The 21,104-nt window shown below is 38.7% G+C and overlaps 1 protein-coding gene across 2 annotated transcripts in view; it reads left to right on the plus strand.

The window, feature by feature from the left end:
- Nucleotides 1-17,710, plus strand: part of plch2a (phospholipase C, eta 2a) — a 215,978-nt gene extending 198,268 nt beyond the window's left edge. For both annotated transcript variants that reach the window (XM_051931361.1, XM_028807472.2), the window contains 2 exons: nucleotides 10,540-10,885; nucleotides 14,811-17,710. In XM_051931361.1, coding sequence (XP_051787321.1) covers nucleotides 10,540-10,885; nucleotides 14,811-16,438 — 1,974 coding nt within the window. In that variant the 3' untranslated portion in view covers nucleotides 16,439-17,710. The remainder of the gene's footprint in view (nucleotides 1-10,539; nucleotides 10,886-14,810) is intronic.
- Nucleotides 17,711-21,104: the final 3,394 nt, after the last annotated feature.

The following is a 21,104-nucleotide window of genomic DNA, read 5'->3' on the forward strand; positions in this document are numbered from 1 at the left end:
ACAACAGCAGGAGCTGGCAAGGGTCAATAATTAAACTGGATGATATTCTCAGTGACTTTAAATAGAGTTTTTAAAAAAAATTGTACATGCTTTATGTTGTGTAGTTCATCCGGCAAAAATAGAAAAGTTCTGAAACTTTTGGTTTGGATTTTAGTAACTGAAAATATTTGTAATTTTATAGTTACAAAAAGGCTTTGTTAATGTGAGTTTGCAACATTAAATAAATTGGCAAAGGTTAATACTATCATGAACAAGTAAAAGAGGGTTGGAAACTCAACATTTCAACTGTTGATTAAAAGCTTAACACCTGATAAAGTCTTAACAATAGAGGCTATGTTACTGATCACATTTGTATGTGTTTTAATCAGAGATTAACATTTACTACCTTTTTACTCTTGTTCATTTAATAAATTTACATCTGTTGCAAGCGACAGATGGCAATCTGTATAATACTTTTCAGTGGTAAAGTTTCACTCCATTTTTTTTTTTATATTCTTTGCTTATGACATTTATGATTTGCATCTTTTATTAATGTATTTTTGTCAGGGGCTGGGTGTATGTGTGTAGACAAACTGGTTTCCAGCAGAAATGTCTATGACTTCAAACCAAAAGAGGATCAACTCTCAAAATCCCCGTTTTTTGCAGCATATTTCTCCTCTGGAAATTTTTTTTTCTGATGTCTTTTTGTGCTGCTTGGAAGTGATGAATAGTGTGAATGTGTTCTGTTGTCTGACCCATGTACAGTATGTATACCATGATAGGGATGACTCTTTACCAAAAAAGGGAAATCTAGATAAACTTTATTATTGTTTCTTTTCCTTAATGCTTTATTTGCTGTTCTAACTGATGTCTAATTCTCATGTGGAATCTAATGTGTCTTCATGCAGTGTCTTCTCAAAATTCTTCCTGTAGTTGCATTTGTGCTCTTTATGCTTGACTTTCTTGTTCTGGAGCTGAAGTTAATTGTGCTGGTTTCTCTCTCTTTCTCTCTCTGTCTGCCTTTATTATATTCTTATCTGCTTTGCTTCTGTCTGTTTGTGATTACAGTGGAATCCTCTTTATCCAAATGCTACTTTTAGAAGCAGGAAAATGTTAGGAGCCTTGAAGGTACCCCACATGTCTCTCAGGAAAGGTGTAGTGAGATCCAATCAACACCCTGCATGCTCATGACCCCTTTCCCTACTTTAGCTTTCTCCTTTTTTTTTTTTCTTTTTTTTTTTTTTTTTTTTTACTTTATTCAGATTTACTGAAGCAACGCATATCCACATTTCTATCCTTCTGACCCATTCAGTGTCCGGGGCCTTGAGAGCAACCCATGAGAAGTTGCCTTTTAAAAGTAGATCCAGTGGTCTGATTCTCCAATGAAAAAAAATACATTTTTGAAGGCATTCCAAAGTCATATTTACTTTGCACATTTCTTAAACACATTAGTTTATTTCCAAAAATAAAACAAAATAATGGCATTTTTTATTTGTTTTCTTCAATGGAACAGATGTATGTTTAAACTAGTAAATGTTACTTGCATAATATTTTGCCTGGTAAACATTTGGATAACTCTGTGTGATGAATGAGAAAAATTCAGGAGAGAAGGTACAGCAATATCTTAGTTAGATATAAAGCTGGTAGAGTTTCATAAAGAAAAAGTTCAGCCTATGCCTTTTCATACTTGGGTGATTCATTGCTGAGGCATAAAACAATACACTAGTCAGACACTCATTAGATTTTTTGAGTGAATCAGATTTAACCTGAAAAAGACAAAAGTCTTAGAAATAATAGTTTTACAGCAATATTTCAATTAAGATATACTGATTAAAGAATCTCTACCAGAGAACTCAAGTATTAATTGGCCAAGTAAGTATTTGGCACAGGTGACACCAATGTGTGCTGACAAAGGTAAATATTCCTATTTGTTATTCTGATGTGCATTCTCTTCTTTAACACATGGAAACTTTGTCATTAGACTTGCAATTCTGTGCGATGCCAAGAGGAAACAGTCTTCCTAGACAAAGCTAAAGCATATGTCTAGAATGCTTTCTTTTTTCCACTAATTGTGTTCCATAAGGCCACTTTGTGGAGACCAGAACAGCTGGATCTTCTTCAAAAAGCACAGGTTTAAACTGACATGAGGTGATTTTATAATTAAAAAAAACACATCACTTTTACTAACCTTTGCATGAATTCTTGGACCCATTTTGGCCAGATTGTAGGGCCTTGTTGGTAATGGATGATGTGGCTGTTAAGATGGGGTTATTTCATTGGTAGGCTATGTTTAGATCATGAGAAACAATATTCGGTAAGGTTTAAAAAACATTTGAAATGATTAAATGAGATTATGAAATAAAATATATCTAGTAACGTCGGGTTCACATTTAATAGAAATTACAAATGCTGCTTACAGAAAATGCATTGTTTTAAGTAGAAGATGCCAGGTTTATAGTATAGCTGGAAGGAGATTTCGGATATGATTTGTGGTAAAACCTTTTTGTTCTCCATTATTGAGATATAGACCTTCCAGTTTAATTTTGTGTGGGTTGTGGGGCTTGCTGAATTAGAAGAGCTAACCTTTGATACTCTATAGCAAGAGCACAGGGTGGATGTGGGAAAGAAAAGTCACCTTCTTGTCAGGTTTAAACTAGATTATGGCTCATCATTTTGCCTAAGTTACCCAGAAGCTCAAAACCATTCTTATTCACAGTATCATCTCGGTGACATTACATTTTTTTAACCTCACTGGGTCTGTCGCATCATTCCGATTTTCTGTAAGTGAAGGATTCTTTCCACTTTAGTAGGATGCTGAGCACCAGGAACTTAAAGAGAAGATCCCATGAACATTGTTTTGAGTTCATCATATATAGGAAGAGATTTGTAAAACCAGTGATACCAGGGAGACTTTGTCAAAATTGCATTTTGTTTACTGCTTGGCACTTCTTAACTCCCCGAGATGAAGAGAGAAATTTACAAGTAATCCATATACCAAAAGTATTTGTTCACTTTTTTTTTTATTTTCCACTACTTATGTGCACTCTTTAAAATAAGATACCACTGTGCTGCAAAATAAATTATCTCAAAATATTTTAGGAATTTGTTAAACTTCTTCTGCTTTTCTTACTGACATACAGTATTTCAACAGTTTTCCTAATGGTGGGGTCTTTAATGTATATGACTTTGTGTGTGGGATGGGTAATTTGTATGCTGACCAGTCTTTATTGTTCTGAAATTGTGCTAACATGGCTGGTTAACCCCTTTTCTTACATGAGACGTTCACAGTGAAGTCCAAAGCCATTTTATCTCCCAGAGTAACTCCTATGTTCAGCAGATAAAACAAGCAGTTCAGTCAGCTATCTACATAGTTACAATGGGAATAATTCTATTTTTGTTTTTTTGGTGACATTCGTTTTGAAAAGTGCTATACAAAGTAGATAGTATCATGTTATTTTTAAAAACAGTGTTGTGGTGTTTCACAGAGAAGTAATGAATACAACCTTTTCACAAGCATTCTATATGTTTGATATACCGTGCCTTATAATGAACTGTGTTGTATGGCAACATATTAAGGTGCAGTGATTTAAAAAGGAGCTCACTGCCTACCCTTTTTCTTGGCTGCCCTTTCCATGTGGCATTTCACTTGCTAAGTGACCAGCTAGGTGACCCCAGTAAGGGGAACCCACTTCATGACAAGCATGACCTTATGGTAAATTTTTTTTCGGTATCTTGTATTCCAAAGACAGTTTCAGAACTTTTAACTTTGAGATATGCAGTTAAAACTAAAGTACAAACCAATAGAAATATACTGTTAAACAAAAAAAAATTGCAATACCTATATTTAAACATGCATTTGTATAGCCATTTTATTGTAACATAATGGTGGTGCAAATGTATATGAATCAAAAACAGTTTGGTAAAAAAGAAACGAAAGCAAGACTTCAGTCTACACAGATTGCAGAGAAGGTAAACATTTGGGGTTTATGAGCATTAGGAAAAGGTAAGTCACATGTATCTGTCCAAGGCTAATTGCTCTTTCAGCCACTATGAACGCTTACTAATTTACTATTGTGCCCACATTCTCTATAGTATGCCCATGAATTTGGAAGAGTAGAATGTAGGCCTGATGCTATGTCTGTTATCAGTTATGCTAATTACGCTACCCCATTCACTCCCATTTCAAGGCCAGGAAGAACATCTTGGTCAAAATGGATGCAATTTAAAATCTATGTGAAGAGCATTATCTGGAGTAAAATATGCTAAACTAATGGGTTATTCACCCATGTTTAGTTTCCAAAACAAATCATAGATTATGCTGGTTTAATTATTCTGGAGTTTGGCAACGAGGGACTATAGCTGAAAGGTTTGATTGCTGTGATAATTGTAATTTATTACTCTTTGCAGTTTAGGCACTATGGTAGTACAGGCATTAATACATTCTAAAAGGGGCTGACAGCTATTCACAACCTTACAGTATATGTTAAAAGAAGGATTATAAAATCTGCTCTAGATTTAACAGGAGTTGTAATGTCGAAGTTTGTACTAGCAGTTTAGATCCTTCTTGCAGTGTTTTACAGTGTTGGGGAACATTACTTTTAAAATTAACTTAAGTACATTACTCATTGCATACAGAAAAAGTGACTAAATATAGAATTATCACAATTATCATAAAATGCAATACATTACAGTGTGTTACTTTTGCATTACTTTTTCTTCTTTTGTATGAGAAATTGCACATTTCGCTTGGCAGCATTGGTTATTAAACCCTAAACCCCATACATGAACTTTCACAAAACTGACTATAAACATAACCAAATTTGATAATATCCTTGTATTTTATAAATATGTTTAGTTCTTCATGAGCTGTGAAGTAAATAGCATCCATCCCCTTTTTCCATCCACAAAGGGACCCCCCGAAGATTCGTAATATGAACACTGGTCATCAGATCACTCAGTTTTATTATATCTATAGCCAATATCTAAATAGCTTTATTAATAGGTTTCTGTTATTGGGCTGCATGCAGTACACTCTTCTCTGCTTGGCTATGTAATTGATATCTCCAAGAACCGGCCTAACGGTCTACCACGTCTGCTTCTTGCCTTAAACCCAGGGCTACTGTGATGATCACTGGCTCACTGTGACCCCTAAACTAGGCCAATTAAATTTATCCCTCAGCACATGCAGAATTAAGTGTATACTTTGAACTTTTGTTTATTTCTTTTCATTTGATTGCACACTACACACATGCTTAACCTCTTCACCAGATGGCCAGAGTACATGCATCCATAATGTTACTGAATGAATCAATACTTCTGCAAAATAATGCAGTCATATTTTATTTTTTTGGGAATGTCAGAAATAAGCTTCGGTAGTAACACACATTAGATTTTTTTATGTTACTTGTTACTTTAAAAAAATAATCTAAGTAACGCTCATTGCGTTAAACAAGGTCCAGAGTCATTTTTGTCATATTTTACTAAAAGCATTGACACATATAATATGTTGTACAATGCCCAAAAAGAAGCAGGACAAATAAGTGTATTCTGAGAAGACAGATTCCTGTTTTCCCATTGTTAATAAATTCATACTTTCCATTTATTTTGTAATATTTAGGTGCTTTTAAGAAGATAACATAATATGAGCAACTTTTGTTTTTTACCAAATTTAAGTACTACTAATTTTCACTCATTCCACTGTTTATATTCTTCAGAGCAATTATGTGTTCTGTTATGTCATTAGTTACTTTTCATTATTAATTATAAATACAGGTTGGTGCCATCAGCATATACTGTATATTGCCATTAGAAGATGTCATTAGGAATTTATAAAAAGATTAATTGTTCCCAGAACTGACCCAGGGATGCCATATCTGATATAAGTATGGTTATCAAAGTTCTGCATATATTGAAACACTTTGATAATTTGAAATAACCTAAAAAATACTATCCTATAGTCCAGCTAAATTTAATTTTTTTTTATGTTAGAAGCTACACTTACATCTGAAAACAAAATGATGGTGACATTATCGGTATCAAAGAAAATTGGAATACTCTTTACAACACAATTTATGGCTGTTTCTGTGCTGTTAATGGGTTGAAAACAAAATTGAAATTTCTCAAAAAGGTTTTGTTTTAGGAGAACAATGACTTTCTAATACCATAATAGGTAAGTGGGCTAGAGTTTCTGTGAAAATGTCAACACCTAGCCCCCTACATAATCAGTATTACTCTAATGTAAATATTTTTATCACATACAAATCCAGCTTTATTCTTTCATACAAATCAGGTCAGATACAAGAGTATGTGCTGGTATAGCATGTTGCTGCACCCACCACACGATGAAACAATTTGGGATCCCAGTTGGCAACCCCCCCAGGTAGACACGTAATCCAGTCCCAACCTCTGGAAATTACCATCTATCTGTCACAGCCAGGTGTTATGTGGGCGTCCTCTTGGCCTGGTCCAGCCACTTGGGTTCTCAACATGAGGATCCTTTGAGCTGGATCACCCTAGGGTAATCGCGCCACATGGTCATTGTGCCATAATTGATGCTCCCTAACAATGCAGGTAATGTGCCTCATTCCCGATTCCACAAGCAACCGCTCATTTGACACAAAGTCAAACTAGCGGTACCCAAGGATTCTCTGAAGAGACACAGGACTGAAGGAGTCCAGTCTTCATCGCAGCTCACTGGATAGCGTCCATATCTTGCAACCATATAGCAAAACAGGAGGCACCAAGGCTCTAAAGACTTAGACCTTTGTCCTTTTGCAGAGCTGTCGGGAGCACCACACGCCCCTTTACGGAGACCTCATGACCCCATCCCCCAGCCCCCCCATTGCTCTCCCAATCCATCTCCTGAATTCATAGGAAGAGTCACCAGAGACATGAATGTCTCTGCCGAGGTAAGTAATCCTCTCGACAAGGTCGACATTCTCTCCACAGACAGACACACTGTCGATAGCTGTGCCCAAGAGGTCATTAAAGTCCGGGATCTTGGTTTTTATCCAGGACACTCGTAAACCCAGACACTCAGAGCCTCCATTAACTCAGCGAAAATCACGGCATCATCTGCAAAGTCAAGATGATTGAATCTTTCTTCACCAACAGATGCCCCACAGTTGCTGGACTGCACGACCCTGGCCAAAACCAAGTCCATGCAAGCATTGAACTTTCATACAAAAGTATAAAAATCGTGGCAATCTAGTATTGCTAATGTTGAGAAATATATTTGGATTAGTTCCTTTTTATCTTTTTCAATAAAAATCTGTTAAGTAAGCAGTGAGGCTCCATTACGAATAATAAAATAAGTCTGTCTCGATGCATGCTCAATAATCCAGGTAAGGAAATCCTAAAAATATGATTCTGTTCATCTGGACAAAGTTTTTAAGTGGGAGAAATATTTCGAGACTTATCCAAGTCTCTTCCTCAGTCTCAATTGACTGCAGGTTTCCCCAACCTTATAAACAGTACCTTTGCTTAATCACAGTGACTAGCACCATTGACAAAGGGCCAGTTGATCAGTGATATGCAAATTGTCCACTGATTAGTAGACGTGTGAACCATTCATAGATTTTGCGATCACACCGAAACAAATCCCGCTAGTGGAACTGATTACAGCCACAGAATCTGCTATCAGAAACAACAACATTGCTGATTTGGAAGCAGAACAACTGCGGATAAAAGTTTCGGCATGTCTCAGCAATCCAAAACCCCCTGCATCCAATATCAGCATTGAGGAGAGGAAGGCCCTCACGGCACTCAGCAAGGACAACAACATCATCATCCTTCCAGCGGACAAGGGGAGATGCACAGTTGTGCTAAACCTTGACAGACTACCATGAGAAAATTTTGTCTCTGCTCAGTGACAAAAATACTTATGAGCCCTTAAAGCGAGATCCAGGTAGTGGTTACAAGAAAAAGGTGATGGATTGTCTTAAGCAGTTAGTTCAGGACAATGCTATTGACCGGACCACATACCACAGATTATACCCAGGGGAATCTACACCAAGTCTGTATGGTTTACCAAAAATACACAAACAGGGTGCTCCTTTAAGACCCATTGTCTGCATGATCAATTCAGTCACGTATAACATCTCCAAGTTCCTGGCCGCTGTTCTTAACCCGGTGGTAGGCAGCTCAAAACACCACATTCAGAACACATTGGATTTCGTGGAGAAAGTGAGAGAGGTCATTATGGAGGCAGAAGAAACCTTGGTCTCATTTGATGTTACATCTCTATTCACTTGTGTCCCAGTGACTGAAGCAGTGGAGGTAGTACGTAAGAGATTACAGAATGACCCCACTCTCAGTAAAAGAACCTCTCTCAACGCAGACCAAGTGTGCCTGCTTTTGGAACTGTGTCTTCAATCAACATATTTCATATACAAAAGCCAGTACTACAAGCAGAAGCACAGGTGTGCCATGGGTTCCCCTGTTTCACCTATAGTAGCCAATCTATATATGGAAGAAGTGGAAAAGAGGGCTCTATCATCCTATCCTGGAACACCACCGAGCCATTGGTTCAGATATGTGGATGACACCTGGGTGAAAATCAGATCTCAGGAGGTACCACAGTTCACAGACCACATCAACGGGGTGGACAAACACATCAAGTTCACCAGAGAGGATATGGAAAATAACAAGCTAGCCTTCTTAGACTGTGAAATTTCCATCGTCAACGGGGGACATTTGAAAGTGGAAGCGTACCGTAAACCCACACATACGGACCAGTATTTAAGGTTTGACTCTCACCATCCACTAGAGCACAAACTAGGTGTCATTAGGACTCTACAACTCAGAGCTGACAGCATTCCCACAGACTCAGAGGCCAGGGAAGCAGAAGAACACCACGTTAAAAAGGCCCTGAGTAAATGTGGATATCCCAGCTGGTCCTTTGTCAAAGCAGGGAGGACACCTAAAGAACGCTCCAAGCAATTCATGAGAGAGGAAGGACATCCACTGCCTAAGCGAAAACCCTTAGTGATCCCGTATGTGTCAGGAGTATTGGAACAGCTGAGGCGCATTTTCTCGAAACACCGGGTCTCAGTGGCTTTCAAACCCCAAAACACGCTACGCCAAAGATTGGTCCATCCCAAGGATCGGGTCCCACGGCACAAACAGAGTAACATAGTTTACGCAGTTAAGTGCCAGGAGGAGTGCCGTGAATTGTACATCGGGGAAACCAAGCAGCCACTGGCTAAGCGCATGTCACAACACAGAAGAGCTTCCTCGTCAGGCCAGGACTCCGCAGTCTATTTACATCTACAGGATAGTAGTCACTCCTTTAAAGATGAAGAGGTGCACATCCTGGACAGGGAGGAGCGCTGGTTTGAGAGAGGAATCAAGGAGGCCATTTACGTGAAAAAGGAACGACCATCTCTGAACAGAGGAGGGGGCCTAAGGGTACATCTGTCGCCATCTTACAATGCTGTGATTGCAGCCATTCCTCAACCCCCTATGAATGGTTCACACGTCTACTAATCAGTGGACAATTTGCATATCACTGATCAACTGGCCCTTTGTCAATTGTGCTAGTCTCTGTGATTAAGCAAAGGTACTGTTTATAAGGTTGGGGAAACCTGCAGTCAATTGAGACTGAGGAAGAGACTTGGATAAGTCTCGAAATATTTCTCCCACTTAAAAACTTTGTCCAGATGAACAGAATCAAATTTCTAGAAATAAAATAAGTCTGTGTGGTTGTTGATTGTATTGACATGAGAATAATATGTGATTAAAATAAAAAGGGAATTGTAATCATGTAAGAAGAAGCCATGGAAAAAGCAGTAAACCTAGTTGCACATCAGTTTTTGGTCAAAAACATAGACTATTCATGTGAAGTTTGCATAAAGCAAACGGTCATTAATTTAATCAGTGGTCCTTATTATTTCACTTTGCAAAGCATTCTGTGTAAGTCTTAATTATCCAGGGTACTATGTCAAATGATTGTTCTTATGCTCAGCTTCTTTTAAAAATTAATCTCAGTTCCTTAAAGTTCAAAGTTTATTGTCATGTGCACAGTAAGGAAACCTGTTTCCCTGTACAATGAAATTCTTTCTTTGCTGTCCACACTAAATGACAAAACCAACGTATAAAGATAAACATAAATAATAATAAAGTGGACCCTTCACTTCTGCTACCTTCCAATTCACTCAACCCATATCAGTTACTGAAATGTTTGCATGTTGTCATTACTTTTTCATTTTAATTAAGGCTGCATCTAGTTTCAGCCTATCATTTTGCTTTATTTAAAAACCTAATGCTACTAATGTTGAAGCATCTGTGCACTGAAACCAAAACAATTGGATGTACTCCTACAAAAAGAGAGGCTGACATTGCAGAATTGAGGAATGTGGCCCTGACCACCCCACCCCTACTCCCACCCCCACCAATTCTGCTGCAATGTCAAAAGTCTTTCTTTTCCTTTTTTCTTTCTCCTTTTTCTTCTTCCACCCTTGCTGATGTTTTGAAGGTGAAAGTCTTTTAAGAATGGTAGGTGGGGCTGTGTAAAATCTGCATTAAGCCGCCACCCACTAATGTTGTTCTGCTCTCTTTTAGGTCAGGCAAGCTATTGGCATAAAAGGACTGTTTCACAGAAACCCAAAGCAGGCTTCTCTCGACAGCCATGCTGCTGCTCAGCTCAGTCGTAAGCACCCTTTTGGTGCCCATCTGTTACGCAGGACGGCCAGTGCTCCCACTAAGGGCCAGCAGAAGGTCAAGAAGGGGTTTCCAGAGATTTCCATTGACAACAAGGAGTACAGTTCAGAGGGAGCCAGTGAAGACAGGGAATCTGAAGATGCCTGTCAGCCTCGTGTTGATTGTGAAACGGACAGTGGCGCCAGGGTGGCAGCAGTGGCCATAGCGGACAGTGCCAATGGGGAGCTGCACTCTGAGAGCTTCAAAGGTAAGCCGGTCTCTCAAACTGCAAAGGACAAAGGGTCGGCTCGAGTTAGGGGAGCCCTCAGTGAGCCTTTAAGACGAGCCAATCGAATACGTGTGCAGGACCCAGTAAGTGAAAAGCAAGGGGTCTTTGCACGTGTGGCAATCAACAGTTCTGGGAGGGTAGGTGTGGCCACCAACTGCATGAAGTGTGTAGTTGGCTCCAAAGAAAGCCCTGACCTTGACAGGAAGGTCAGGTCTCCACTTGTAAAGCCAGAGCAGAATGAACCTTGGAAGTCAGAGGAACCCAAAAAGAAAAGGGCTCCACCATCACCACCGGTAAGGCACAGAGAGTCTGAACTACTGGCTTTGCACACGCTTCAAGTTGGTAACTGCTGCAGAGGTGTAGCCAACTCTGTCAGGAATGTACGTACTCTTAGTGTACCCAGGAAGAGAAATACTTCACCTCTGAGCCATATGCTAGATGGGAGGTCCCGGCTGAGGTGGCAGGGTACGGCCCACCCTGATTATGGAAGCACTGTCAACCTCATGATGGCTTCAGGTGACAGTAGCAGCCTCTCAGACTCTGATTCCACTAGCCTGGGCAGCCCTGAAATGCCCATTCATGTGCCAGAGAACCGACACAGACCAGTGGGGACACTTCAGCGGGAGATGAATGCCCTCTTTGCTCAAAAACTGGAGGAAATCAGGAGCAAGTCCCCTATGTTCTTTGCGGGTAAGACTTTTCTTGTCTCCTGGCAGATTCCTCACACCCCGGGACCCTTTTATGCTCTTCCTGAAATTCTACCGCCTGACTTCCCTTCCACCCCTGCATCTAACCTTATTGTAGTTATCTGTTTGCTTAGAAATGTGCATATAGTGTTGTTTGGCAATGATGCCTGAGAAGTGAGAATTTACCCCTCCACCTTAAACCACCTTACTTACCAAGCCACAATTCTAGAGTTATCAAAGGTGCCCACACAAGTGATGGCTGTTATCAAGAAAACTCCAGCAAGCAAAAGAGTTGAGGGCGGGTTAAGAATTCTCCCCTCTGTATCAGATCCATTTCCTAACAATACTGCTGTACTTATTGTATTTTAGATGAAGTAGCTTGTATAATGTGGGGAAGGGTTTATCTGGTGTGGGTTTCCAGTAGGCTTTCCTCTTAGTTGTGCTACAAGACTTCTAGATTAGACTTGTGTCTAGAGTAGCAGGGCGTTCACACTCCTCTAATATCATACATACAGTATATTGCACAGCCTGTTTGCTGTTCTCTCTCTCTCATTGGAAATGGTTCCAGAAAGTCTTCTGCACCAGGCTCAGTGCACTATGTGTGTGTATACCAGAGGAGGTCCTTCTTCTTTTTCTCTGAATACACTAATCAACTTTTCTTTTTGTTGTAACAGAAACAAGGTGAGTTGCCACCACAGTGTAAGGGGAGAAGTCCTGGAGAAAGCTAGAGGTTGAGTGGGGATTCAGTGTTTTTTTTTTTTTTTTTGGCTTTTCTTACATTCTCTTTCACTTTGTCTACATTAACATCTACACCCCTTTCTATAACTTGGATTATTCTTTCAGCAGTACTTAAAGTATATTTCACTGTTTTGGTAGAAGGGTGATAATGTTGATAAAGTAGGTAGTGTTACAGCATCATGAGCAGAATTCTAGATTCAAGTCCTTTACCTGGTCTTTGCATACAATTCCCATGTTTTCATTGCTTCAGCATAGGTTTTTCTCCCACATTTCATAAAAGTGGAACAGTTAGATTAACCAACAATTCCAAAATGTCCCATCCTGTGTGATGTCAGGGTAATGCTTCAGAATCATGCAGGTTTCAGAATATTATGTTATTTTGTGCAAAGGGCTATAAGTTTTCACTTATAGTCAGCATTGGTTTAAAGATTTGAAAGGGCATTATTTAAACCCTTCCAAGCTGTCTTTTCTTGGATTGGTCTACAACAGTTTATGATATGGCACCGAAATTAAGAGAATTTGACAAAAGTGATTGCTGGAGAATTGCCATGTTATTCAAGTCAGAAAGTCTTGGCATATGGCCTGACTAAATACTAAGAATTTCAGATACAGGGCTCTACTGTATTTTTACTTTACTAACCAGCAGGCAGACATCTCAAAAATCCAATCTGCTCCACTGGCAGTTTAACATGAACAACTCTGAGTTCATATGAGAAATCCTCAAGAAATTGAGTTAGGATATGATTATAAGCTCAATTGATTGTGAAGCATGGTGTTTTGTGCTGTTGCCCTTTCATAAAAGTGTTTCAGATTTCATCAAAACTTAAGTGAGTCTGGAAGAGAAGAGAGTGTTATGAAGCACTTTGTATACAGTATTTAGGGAAAAAGGGTCTTGGTGGTAATTGTAAATGTAAAGAAAGTGAACTAAACAAAATGGATAGTGTTGTACTTATGTATTCATTACTGTAACCACGAACTACTGCTCCTGCAGCCATTGAGATGTTATAAGGGGCACTCTATGCACATTGCTCCCTTTTTGGGTAGTTAAAATATTAAGTATGTCACTGCAACAATACTCTTTGAGAGAAAAACTGAAACATTAGGTAACAGATGTAGGGAGTAATAAGGAAAAAGCAGCATCTCTTGAGACATTTTCTTTCATTTCTGCAATGTTTAGTGTCTCTTCTTTTGGTTACACAATCTGCACTTCTTAATGTGCATACTCTTATTTAAAAGGTGAGGAAGGGCAGATTTTGGGTACAGTGCTTCCAGAACCACTGTCTCTGTGTTCTAGCCAGCTGTGGTTCATGCATGACTAGATGCTGGAGAAGTGTTTAAGTGAGCAAGTTAGCATGTTTATTTGTTTTTGGTGGCTGACATTTTTTAAAAGTGAGAGCTCTTTAACTTTTGTCATCTAAAACAAAAGGCACTGCAAGCCTAATCTCTGTGTAAGCTCCTTTCTCTCTTTTTTCCTGATGTGCTAAATTCTGTCCCTCTGTTCTGTCCCCTTTCACACGCTCACTCTGTCTATAGCACAGAATTGAAGGGATGATCATCATCAAGGTAAATGCTGTTTTTGAATGTATGATGGCCTACTTCTCACCCTCTTCTTTTATTTGCCCACTTTGCTTCTTTTTGCCGCCTTCTCTCTCTCTCTACTGATTGTTTCTCACTGAATGCTAGCCCTGTTTTTTTATGCAGTGCCCTGCATCTTTCCCTTCCACTGATTGTCCCTAGAAGCAAAATGTTAAAGGCAGTTTTAATAAACGGGGGGTTTGGGGGGGGGGGGGAGAGAGGGAAGGATGAAAGGCAAAGAGGTGCAATTTTGAAAGGCCCTCCTTGGTAGAAGAATTTGTCGCCTTTTATGTCTGTTCATTGTGCTTCTATCCTCGTCAATAACAAAGATCTCTCACCAGCTGTCTGATGCCTTGCAAATGAAAAAAAGAATGCCTCATGGTGAGAGCTGTCTGCACTGGGAATGCTGTGTGTCTGTTAGTGTGAGCTTCAATGTCAGGTTCTGTAGTATTTGCTCATTTTATTATTTACTTGATGAAAATACATTGTTTACCAGATAATGATGCATGCTTGAATATTTGCATGAGCAATAGGTTAGACTGATCAATGTAGTTTTACCTGTGAAGCTGCCCAGGCCAGATGGGTGTACCCAGCATGCAGTGCAATCATCATGATGTTTGAGTTGATAAAGTAACTGCGCATTAATAACCTAACCCAGGGTCAAGTATACAGACTGTTCCTTCTCTTGTTTTAATGGTGATGTGGCAATGCATAAACATTTTTTGTGGTAGGAAAGACAAGGAAAAAATCTTTCCATTTGAATTAAGATTGGCAGAGCTTAACAGAAAATACAAAGGTTTTTAGCTACAGTGTGCAATAGGTTCTTGCTCTTACAGTCTAAAGAAAGACAACTATATGCAATAAGTAACATTTTTTAATACTTTGTTTCTTTTTATTTTAAACAGACAAAGAGACGAGCTTTCCCCCAAGTTCAGCGTCTCATTTGCACACCCTGGAAACCATCACAGAAGAAGCTCATAATGCTGAAGACAATTCTGCTGTCCAAATCCCCTCTGCCCATCTAGCCTCTGGTCCTTCCCTCTATGGTTATTCAGAAACTCTAGCCATAGAATGCATTGGTCCATCACAGTTGGACCAAGCATCTGATGATGTCTGCCAGCATTCCCCACTGTGTAAGGAACATGACAGCGTAATGGAAGGAGCAACTCAGAGTTTAAGGACCACTGAAGGTAATACAAACTTGGAAGTAACAAATAGTCCAAGCAACCTTACTCCCTCCCTAAGTAATAGCTTCCATGCAGGGTCTGAAGAGGTTAATTCGGCTATATCTATTACTGGACAAGTAAATGGACTAAACCCAGAAACCAATACTCTCAATGCCTGGCAAGTTAAGAAAAACAAACAGGAAGAGGAAAACAATAATGGAAAACACCCACAGAATGCAATTAGTGTTAATCTGCCTATGGATTTGTCTGAAAAAGTACTGGCCACAAAAGTACCAGAAGTTTCTCAAGCAGCCTCCAGCAAAGCACATGTGTTAGTAAGAAGGTCTAAAAGTGAGGGATATGTCAGGCTTGCTAATCCTGAGAACAGCCAGTGGATGGTGCCAGAGGTCTGCACAGATGTCACCCTCAATGATAGACTATGGAGCAAACTTGAGAATCATAGGGACAGTGTGTCTTCCTCCTCCAGTATCTCATCCAGTGACACTGTGATTGATCTCTCCTTGCCCAATTTGGCCCACAAGAGTCTTACTGATCTCAACACCAGTGGGGATGAATCTCTGGAAGTAATCCTTAAAAATGAAGTGGCCAGGCCCCGGTCAGCTACCACTGGTTGTGAAATACCAAGGGTAACCAAAAGCAAGTCTAACCCAAATCTGAGAGTTGAAGAGGACTTAGAAACTCCACATAATCTCCAAACAAGACCCTTAGTCAAAGAACCAGTTCAAGCAATGCAGAGAAGGCATACATGGAGTAGGCTTTTTGTGGAAAGCTTAAAACAGACTTCCCAGTCTAAGAAGCCAGCCTCCTCAGTCAACTCGGAGGTAGATGGCCCCTCCAAATCTAAGAGTTTGGGGGACCTTACATCTGATGATATAATGTGTAATTTTGAGAGCAAGTACAGAAGCATCAGCAGAAGCTTCATCACTAGGTCCATGAGGGACCAGAGGAAGCCACCAAAAAAATCCCATGATCACCTGACAGAGCAGATCAAGCAACTAACTGCAGTTGAACCCCTGACAGCCAGTGACTTTGCTTCCTCATCTTTGAATGCCACTGAGCAGGAGGATGAAACCTTCTGTTTCTTGAGACGGTCATCATCCCGAAGCCAAAGCCGGGTGCGATACATTGCCAACCGTGCCAAGCAAGCTCAAGAGCGCCAAAGACTACAAGGCTTGAGCAGGATGAGTAGCAGTCCCATTGAGGAGCGTGGAAATCCTGAAGGAGCATGTTGTATGAGTAAGGGTACGTGTGCAGACTCAGATCTGCTCAGCCAGCTGCCTGCTGCTCCTCCGGTGCGCCAGCTTTCAGACATTGAAGCAGAGGTGTTCTTCATGCTGAAGCTCTAAAATGCCAGAGTATGCTGGTGGCAAACGTTTTGGGCAGTTGTTAGCAAGAAAGACACTTTTGCCAGCTAAACTGCTTTTATGTGATTGTATTTTAAATAGCTTGGGTTGTCCCAGGTTTTTATTTATTATAGATGTTATTTTTCCATTTAGCCTACACATTTTGGTGAACTATGGACTAATTTTTATGCAAATAATTTACAAATCCCCAGATTTTCCCATAAGTATATATTGGCTTATATAGCCAATTACTTTTTTCCTAATGCAGAGTAGGTTTTAAAATTCAAATGTACAGTTTTTGAGCAATAGTGAAATGCAAATTCGAAAATCTGATTGAGAAAGCAATGGCTTTTTCTCTCCCTGTTATGGAAGAGTCAATATTAAATGTCCTTTCGCTTAAATAGTTCTTCCACATAAAGCACTTGAATCTTTCAAGAGGGATTTAAAATCATTAGTTTCTTTGCTGTCACTACTTTAAATGAAAATTCACAGCACATTGTCAGATTATTAAATTTATGCACATGGGAGCTGGGGCATCATGTGAAATATATACAGTAAATAAAGAACATTTTTCACTTTTAAAGAAATGTTTAAAAGGATTTGGGGAAGCCCCTTCTCTTCAGATTAAAAGATTAACTTTGCACAAAAGTTGCCACTGATCTTGATTAATTTATTCCAGATGGCTACATTTTGTCCTAAACATTTTTCATTTAGCCCTGTGATTTAAATGATTTCCAAAATGTATTGGTATGTTCAGTAATCTCAGTGACCAGAGTGTTGAAAACTAGCATATGTTTGAGTCTTCATTGTTGGTTAAAAAAAAAATGCACTTATTATTCATTGTAATTTTTTTTTAAATAGGCTTCATTGACCAGATGTTGTTTAAGGGCAGTTTGGTGACTTGCAGGTCAATTTGATCGTAAACATGTAGCATTACAACACGGCCACTCATTGTGTATGTACCATGCTGTGGAAATGAGAGTGTATGTTGTTGAATGAACAGATTAACCTAAAGACACACATATGTAACCAAGTAAAAAAATTTCATTAAGTATAGCTGCTGTGGAAATGGGAAAAATCTATAGAGTGTTGTAATATGCAGTTTGAATACAGTCTGAACATAAAAGAGATCTTGTGCTTGTATTCAAAAGCAGTCAATGTGCAGACCGGTCTTACTTAAAGAAAATGATGTCCGCATACAAGTCAAGCTACTGATGTGTGAAAACGCATGGGCACAGCCAGCTTTTACAATAATGCACAGGGTAATATTTCTGACATCTTTTTTTTTTTTTACTGTTTTGTTACCGAGTATAGCTGGACGTTTTCATACAAACAGAATTTAAAACATGTTCAGGAATTTTCATATAATGTTTGAATCAATATATGGAAAATCTCAGATATATTAAAACAGTTATATCTGGCATCCATCCATCCATCTGACACGCAGTCAATAAATGTAACCACTTATGTGAGTGTAATCTAATCTGATGCATGAAACTAACAGATAGATGCATTCTAATATGGGATACCACAAATATATATAATTCAGTTTGCAGTCTGGTTACCCCTTTGTGATGTGTTTGTGTACGGCATTCCATTCAGCAGATGGACAGAGACTAATTTAAACATTGTGTTAATATAATTAATCAACTTAATTCATTGATATTTGCCAATTCATTGCAGTTATTTAAGCATTTGGTAATTTAATTAGATTATATCTATGTAAAGGTTTACACCTAAGTATTGTCTGATATTAATATACACATGTAATCAAGAATACAGAAAGAAATTCTCTTGGCAATAATGTACATACGTAATTAAATGTCCCAGTGTCAATCAAATGTAGAGTTGTGACTGGAGATACTAAAGTTAGTGAGAATATGACCTTCTGATCCTGTACAGTGTCGTTACAGTCGAGCATCATGGGAAAACTTTATCAAGCTAAAAAGGACTGTGCAGGTAAAAACATACTTTGTAATTTAAGGGTATTATCAGTTGTTAAAATATGATATCTGAGCCTACTGAAGTAACGGAAAATTGCACATTATGGCAGGAGACCTTTGTTTTTTGTAATGAAGTGTAAGAATTGCGGAACTGGGATGGATGTCGGCGTACTCCTTTTCTTGGCGGTTGTACTTCATCATAAGAGGTATTTTTTTCGTTCTTTTTATAATGGATAGATGCTCTTATGTACCATTTTTCAATTTTTAACTGATTGCACTGCCAAACCAATTTTAATATAATATCTTAAAAATAAAAACATTTAAGTATTGAGTAATGTAGTCATTTAAATGTAACAAGTACTGATTTTCTTTTAAATTTTTTTTATCCTATGTTTTTAGATGCAGCTCGTTTGCATTGCTCATTTTTGATATTACTAAATATGTATATTTGGTTTAAAACTTCTGTGTATGTATAATATATTATATAATGACTTAAACTGTATAAACTTTTGATCCTTTTATGTACATCAGTACTAAATAAATAAAAAGTATTTAATCTTTACTAGCATATTTTAAGAAATTCTCCCTTTCACAAAGAAAGATTTTTTTCTAAGCTTTAAATAAAATAAAGTCAATTATTACCTAAACTGAGGGCTATGTTTTATGAGAGTGATTGAAGTGAAGATGTGACAAGTTAGAGCTGATAGCATAGCCAATGGCTCCACATAAGATATGTCCTTCTTGTCATGTCTGTATAGAAATGTTAACATTTGCCGCTTTGGACTAACAAAGGATACCCAGCTCATCAATGGGGCTGTTATTAAGGGCACAACTTCATGTGCAAAAGAATTTTTTTCGGAGACTTCTATGAAAATGCTTTACTGGCTTCTGCACAGAGTGTAACATGCAGTTTTGGTATGTGGAATGAACAATGGGTTCAATCTTTGATGTAAAGTATGGCGCGCAGAATGTGGAAAGTAAGTAATTGGCACACACAGGTAATTTGTGATGCTGGGAGAGTCTCGCTGCTTTACAAGAGTGCCACACAAAAGACAAACACCCTTTTACTCATTTTGTACTTCATTATAGAAGAGATTGTTGCTTGGAAACCTCTGCTCAGCCTAAGGCACTGTTTCTACAAAGAAGCAAGGGGAACAACTTATCAACAGTTGTCAAGCTTTAAAGGAGAAAATAAAACTAGGAGTTTGCCATATTCACCTGAAATCTGGTCAGGTAGCCTAGAACAGTTTTTCTAAAACATGAGACTGGGAGAGCCGTGCTGCTTGTCACTTTCATTACCCGTTCTTTCACAGAAGCCACACTCCACTAATGATTTGGTTATTGAAGTAGATGGCCTAACTGTTCTCCTCTAATCTCAGATTAAATATAGTGCACATTTTACTTCACTGCCTCTTTTTATTACACATTTTTTCCCTTCTTTGTTTAATTTAATTTGGTTTATCCCACTGCAGATGTCTAAATTAATTAAATTGCTTACTGGGATTCCTTTTAATCATTTTTTTTCTTAATCAGCTGCCAGTTAACAATGTAAAGGTAGCTAATGATGAAGAAACCAACTTCATGTCATTCATGTGTTTCTTTTCATAAAGTACACCTGAAAAACACTTGTAGCCTTTCCAACAATGGCTTCTGTCTCATGCCTCGTCCCACAAAGTTTCAGCATGTTAAACATTTCAGTAGTGCGAGACGGACATACTCATAACCTGCAGCTAAAAAGGAAAACAAATAAGTGTACTGTATTATTAAGAAAGAAGAAGTGTAAATGCCGAGAATTGAAGGTTATTAATCCTCTTTGGTTCACAAAACATAAAGCACATTTTCTCAGAAGATTAAAAAGCTGTGCCTGCACTGGGAGAAGTTCAACCCAGAAAAACAAAAGCAGGAACAAGCCAACGAATGACATGGCACTCGTCTTTTAAAACGCAATCTATCATCCACTTAAAGAACTGCAAAGAAATCCAAGAGCTTCTGTGAATTTCTGGGAGAAGACTTACAGTAAGAGCCGGGGACATAAACTGACCAAAGGGCAGCTGACAGACTTGAACGTCAATGCTGCTTGTGTCTTTAACACCTACTTTTTCCTCGGATTGACCCATATATCTTATTAACTTTTAACTAATTTAACTAGCACCTTTAATAAAGGTGACTTATAAGATTGCTTGCGTTTTTTTTTTCCAGTTGGAGCATAGCCAGGTGAGGTGACTTGCTCATGTTCAGACAGTGACAGTAGTGGGATTTGAACCCGCATCCTCAGGGTTTAAAGTCCGAAGCTATAACCACGGCACCATACTATCTGCCATTTTTAAGTAGAATGTGTAGCATTTTTAATCATTTAAGTTGCCTTATGTTCACTGCAGAATTGAGTGACTCTGAATTAAATGTTAATCCCACTTAAATACCAGAGAAAGTAACAGTTTGAACCCCAGATTATCCTACTTAAATTGACACACTGTAGAGGCGGTAGTTTTGTCATATTTGTGTTGTGTGTTTTTGAGATGGGTCCAGCTACAGACCTCCACAGCTCTGTGACTCAGCAGCTCCACTGGACAGCCAGTTGCAGTTCAGGTTACTGTCACTTGGTTTACCTGACTTGAGTCTGAAAACCCAGTGTAACCAGGCGTATCACTGACACGTAAGGCGACAACCTCCTCAATGCAATGGAGCTCTGGAGGTCCACAGCTTGAGTCTGTTGGGTTTTTTATGGT

The sequence above is a fragment of the Erpetoichthys calabaricus genome, chromosome 8 (genome assembly GCF_900747795.2).
Source record: "Erpetoichthys calabaricus chromosome 8, fErpCal1.3, whole genome shotgun sequence".
In the NCBI taxonomy this organism is placed as follows: Eukaryota; Metazoa; Chordata; class Cladistia; order Polypteriformes; family Polypteridae; genus Erpetoichthys; species Erpetoichthys calabaricus.